The sequence below is a fragment of the Gavialis gangeticus genome, unplaced genomic scaffold (genome assembly GCF_001723915.1).
Source record: "Gavialis gangeticus isolate Ggan-Ray unplaced genomic scaffold, GavGan_comp1, whole genome shotgun sequence".
NCBI lineage: Eukaryota > Metazoa > Chordata > Crocodylia > Gavialidae > Gavialis > Gavialis gangeticus.
Window position 1 is genome coordinate 117,602,473 of NW_017729032.1, and position 5,188 is coordinate 117,607,660.

The window sequence follows — 5,188 nt, forward strand, 5'->3', positions numbered from 1 at the left end:
CACCCAGAACATCTTCTGGGTGATAGCTGCCCAGCTGGCTGGGCAGGAGCACACATGGCAGTAGTGCCACAAAAAGGCCAGCTCTGCAGCCACAGCCCACTGGCAGCTGGCCCAGAAGGGCAGATGCCTCATTCAGCTCTGGCAGATAAGCTGCAGGTCACAGCCAGGCAGCAGCCCGGACTGCCAGACTGCTGCAGTGGGTAGCGGGGGCAGGGAACTCTCAGGGCTGCTGCAGCAGTCCAGCTGGCACAAGGGGTAGTGTCCCCAGGTGCCAATTGGCTGGGCCCCAGAAGCAGGGGGAGTAGCCCTGAGCTACTTGCCAGGGCAGCTTTTTGTACTGCTGGGGCCAGGACAGGGCAGCTTTTTATACTGCCAGGGACAGCACAGGTGCTGGCCCTGGTCTCTAGCTCCCCTTGGCTGCAGATCTGGGAGGAGCTAGGCAGGGTTATTTTGCCCCAAGTGGCACAATTTTCTCCACAAGCAAGTGTATGTCCGAGCATGTGCACTGAGGCAAAATGCCCCGGCTCAAATCTGCACCGCTTCTATATGAACTGCTGCAAGCATACATGCTTGCATGTGTGGATGCGCCCTTTGTGTCTAACACTACTAGTCATATTGCTTTTGCCTAGTTACTTTTCCCGGCCTTATGAACTTATGGTGCTCCATTCCTCCCCAACCAGAGTGTGCGCTATTGATATGCTCGATAGCTTTGTAGACACTCTCACATCTATTTGCATGTAGAATAAGATCATGAATTATGGGTAAGTGCCAAAGATGGCACTTAAGAGGTCAGGTAGCCACTATTTGTGTATGTAAAGTGAAGTAGGATTCAGCTTTTAGTTTCTCTCTCCATTGTGTGAAGGCTCAAGGGTGTTTATCCTTAAAGAATTTGCCTTTGGAAATTTCTTTTTGCTTTCAAATGAACTAAATCCAAATAACTTCATTTTGCATTTAAATTACTGTTTTAATTCTTCAGGTAAATAGTGTTGGGAGACCCTAAATTTTAACTACAGTCTAGAATTCCCACACTGATTTTTTCCCTGGCTTCAATGGTGAGTGAATTAGGCTAATTCATCTGTGTGAAACTTTAACTTTTATTAGAATGCATTCAGTTTTTTACAGGGAATTGAATGAAATTTAGGCCCTCTGGTTTTAAAATCATATTGGTTGCATGCAGAATAGAGGACTAGAGGGAAGATAGCACTGTTACTTTGTCATGTGTACCAAAGTATAATGAAGGAACAGAGTGACATAGAGGAATTGGCTAGTGGGGAAAGGCAGATGTATATTCAGTGCACACATACAGTTAATGGGTTTTAAATAATAGCTACCAGTGAACAATTACAAAAAGATATATTGGTTGCAGTGAGATGAAAGATATGAGTATGCAAGTCTAAGCTTTTCTTCATGTGATCTATCAGGCAAACCTAGGAGAGCTATCTTCATAGACAAACAGTCATACAGACATTGGAACAAGGACCTTCAGCACCAAAGACTTGAGACCAAAGCTACAAGGAGTTAGGGATATTGTCAAACACTATTCTTGTTGTAGGCAGAAGTAGTGAATCTCACAAAAACAACATCTGAGTCAGTAAGTGACTGTCAGGAGGGTCAATGATCTTAACCTTTTAGCCATGAGAGATATATCATCACTGATATAATATTGATGATCAGTTTTATTATTATTTCTATTATTGCTGTTGTTCACTGAATGCTAGTCGTATGCTTGGTGCTGTACAAATATATTCTAGTGGCTGATTATTGTTGTTTCAATGGCTATTCTTGTAGGAATTTTTCTTAATGAATTTTGAAATTAAGTCAATTCTAAAATAGCAATTTTATGTAGTGTTTTTAAATTATGTTTACTTTGGCAAAAGTATGTGATAGAGGACTATTTTTATTTAAAGGAAAGTTGTAAAGATGGGTTTCTCTCTAATATTAATAGTGACCACAAACTTCCCATTTTGAAATGAGTGCTTAAAAATATTGTATTATCCATTTCTGTAGTTATTTTTCTTGAAACAAGTTAATAATCAGGCCAGAAGAACTCTTAGGGCCTTTATTGTGCAGGCTTTACTGCAGGCTTTACATTTGGAATGTACATCTCTTAACCAGCATCTGAACTCTTTTGTGTTTGTGTTTGGGTTTGTGAAAATTAGTGGCTATTCACTACTGTTTGTTCTTTTCCTTCTGAGTAAAGTAGAATATTGTGAAAGTCTTTTGGTACTTCAAAGACAGGAATGGTAGAGGACACCACTACCTTGTCCTCGATCTAAATATACTTAGTAGATATTTGTTCTTATATTTCCCATTGGATTTTTTTTCGTTTTGTATCGTTGGATAAAAACACTTATTTTTACACACAGCCAGTTATTCAGACAATCTCAATGAAGATTTATTCCTTGTGAAGTGATAATGCCAATTCATAGCTTTTGACTTGATTATGTAAGTACAATCGCATAAGTCTTAGGTTTTCATTGCAAAGTGTATGAATAAAGAAACCTCTCATTTTTAATAAAATAATCTTATATTATTTCTAATGTTGCAACCAATGTCACATGTATATTTATTAGAGAAACTGGTCCTTAACATTGTAATTATCTACAGGTTCATCTTTGTCATGAATAAGAGTAAAAGAAATTTGGCACATAAGATTGTTTATAGTCTCATATTTAAGACTCATACTTAAGGCAGAACATTCAACTACAAGCAAAAAAATCTCCTACTAACAGGAACCGGTTGTCCCTTTGTTATGGTTATTTTGCCATGGTTGTGTGATTATTGAGGGAATTAGGATGTATTTCAGTTTAGGAACTGGATTCTGGGGGTGAGTCTAAACAGTTTTGAACCCAAACGTTGACTTAGGTTAAGAGATGTAACCATTGCCTTTCTCCCTTTTGTAATGAAATGTGAGTATTTCTAGGAAACTTATATACTTCACATACAGGACTAGGCCTTCAGTAATTTATGCACACATATATAAAAGATACATGCCACTGAATCTACTTAATATCTACTCTAATGTGTAATTCTCAATATGCTGTATTTCCTACTTAATGAATATATATTGCCTTGATTTGTAACTCACTGACTAGTAGAAATAATGAGTAATAATAGTAAATTGATAGCCTTTATAATACAAAAGATAAAGTGTCAAATATTACAAAAAATAAAAAAATATGGGTTCATATTAATTTATATCTATTTCTATCAGAGATACAGATAATATAAATCATTTCATGTTACCAATATCTGTGATTTGAAATAGGGTCATTAAACTTACATTTTCTAGGACAGCCATGTAAGTCTCAATCACTGAGCTGTTAATATATTCTATAGTTTCATAGTAGAGGACACCACTACTATGGGTAACTGCATTGAACTTACCACATTAAACTGGAAAGGAAGCACAAACCTTGATGTACATTGTAAATGTTATTTAGGGTAGATTACAGAAAAATAGAAATATGCCCAACATCAGGTTTCCTTAGTTGTTATAATGATCCGTATTACAATGAAGAGCCATGGGCTGATGATCTGCCTAGAAAACTGCAGCTACTAACTCCAAAGGGGCAAGTTCTGCTCTTTCAAGAACACTCCGTGAATGTCCTTTCAATTCAACAAAGGATACTCCATTGTTTCTTCCATTTTTATAGTGTCAGCAACTAAAACTATGCTCAGTATGGTTACTAGTTTTGACTGGCCACATATCTAATGGAACCAGTGCTGACCTTTTTAAAATGGGCGATATACCTCATCTTCACTGTTAGTAAAATCCGACTTAAACTAAAGGGAAGGATGCTGACCTATTCCTAGTTTTAACATATTCCTTATGGCTTTTGTTTTTGCAGGTAACCAAAGTATGTGGCCATCCTGCGAGAGAGCCTACACAGTCCCCAAGTTGTTCTCTTGATCAGAACAAAGATAATCAAGGGCTGAAGGTGTTCTCAAAAGACAGTGAAGAAACACTTGCCAGCAGAAGAAAGTAAGACATTAGTTTTATAACCAAAAAGAAAGAAGAAAGTAAGCCATTAATTTTACAACAGAATAGATTATATTCATACAATGGAATGCAGTGCATTAGTGGAGAATACAACATTGACAGGAATGCAGCTATATTTCAATGGTACAATATTATATGCTATTATATTTCTAAAACATAGCCATTGAATTAAATCTAAATTTTTGTTTTCTGAAATAATAGACAAATAAGGAAAAGGCAGTTAGTGTAGTTTTCATTATTTAAAAGAACTGAAAATGCTGTGAAAATAGTGAACGTATGAGCAAACTGTGTGTGTGCGCTGACATTTGCAGAAGGATGCTTTTTGACATATGGATGTACCAAAAAAGTGATTGCTCCTTTCCTCCAAAACTTGTTTGCACAAAAGGACTAGTGAGGAATAGGTTAGAATAAGAGAACAAATAGTTTTACAATCATATACATTCATGTTTTCCATTGTGATAAATCAGGTAGCAGTAGCCAAGGATACATCCTAGAGTCCTTACTGTGGCAAAAAAACACGGATTTCAGGAATACTTTTGCCTGTGTAAGATGAGGAAAACTGAGTAACAGACTTCAGGATTTGGTTCTTAATTATAACCAGTGATCCTGGTTTTGTCAGTTAAAAAGCCCAAAATTCTCTGATAAAACAAATCCAAAGCTATCTGATTAAAAAAAAATTAAAATCAGGGGTTTCTGCAATTAAACTGAAATACCACTATATCTATAGTTATCAGCTGCTCACAATGTTTTATTGATATATTTACAATTTTAAAATAATTTGGAAGTCTACCAGTGCCTCAATCATTATAATAAAATAAATTCTGAATACCTATAAATTTTGGCATTTGATTTTTTTTTTATCATGGAAAACCAGGGCTCCACCTGCCCCCTTCACTCACCAAGGTGCCAGTCCAGCTGCAGCTCTCCCCACTGCTGCTTTGTGATACTGAGCAGTCTTGATATGCTGGTGCCCCTCACTCCCAAACCACAGCCCACCCCTAGCCCTGCCACTGCCTTTCACTCTTGACCCATAGCCCCTGCCTACCTCCCACTTGCTCCCTCCCAGCAGCAGCTTCCCTCCCACCCCCGCACCAAGACATGTGTCCAACTGCAGCTGTCTGTCCCACTGCTTTGTGGCACTGAGCAGCCCTGACATGCTAGTACCCTGCCTCTGTCCATGGCATT

General features: G+C 37.9%; 1 protein-coding gene across 1 annotated transcript in view; it reads left to right on the top strand.

Moving 5' to 3' along the window:
* GPC5 (glypican 5) overlaps positions 1-5,188 on the top strand; it is a 1,496,686-nt gene that overhangs the window by 419,063 nt on the left and 1,072,435 nt on the right. The window contains exon 4 of the mRNA XM_019524895.1: positions 3,852-3,985. Within this exon, the coding sequence (XP_019380440.1) occupies positions 3,852-3,985 (134 nt within the window). The remainder of the gene's footprint in view (positions 1-3,851; positions 3,986-5,188) is intronic.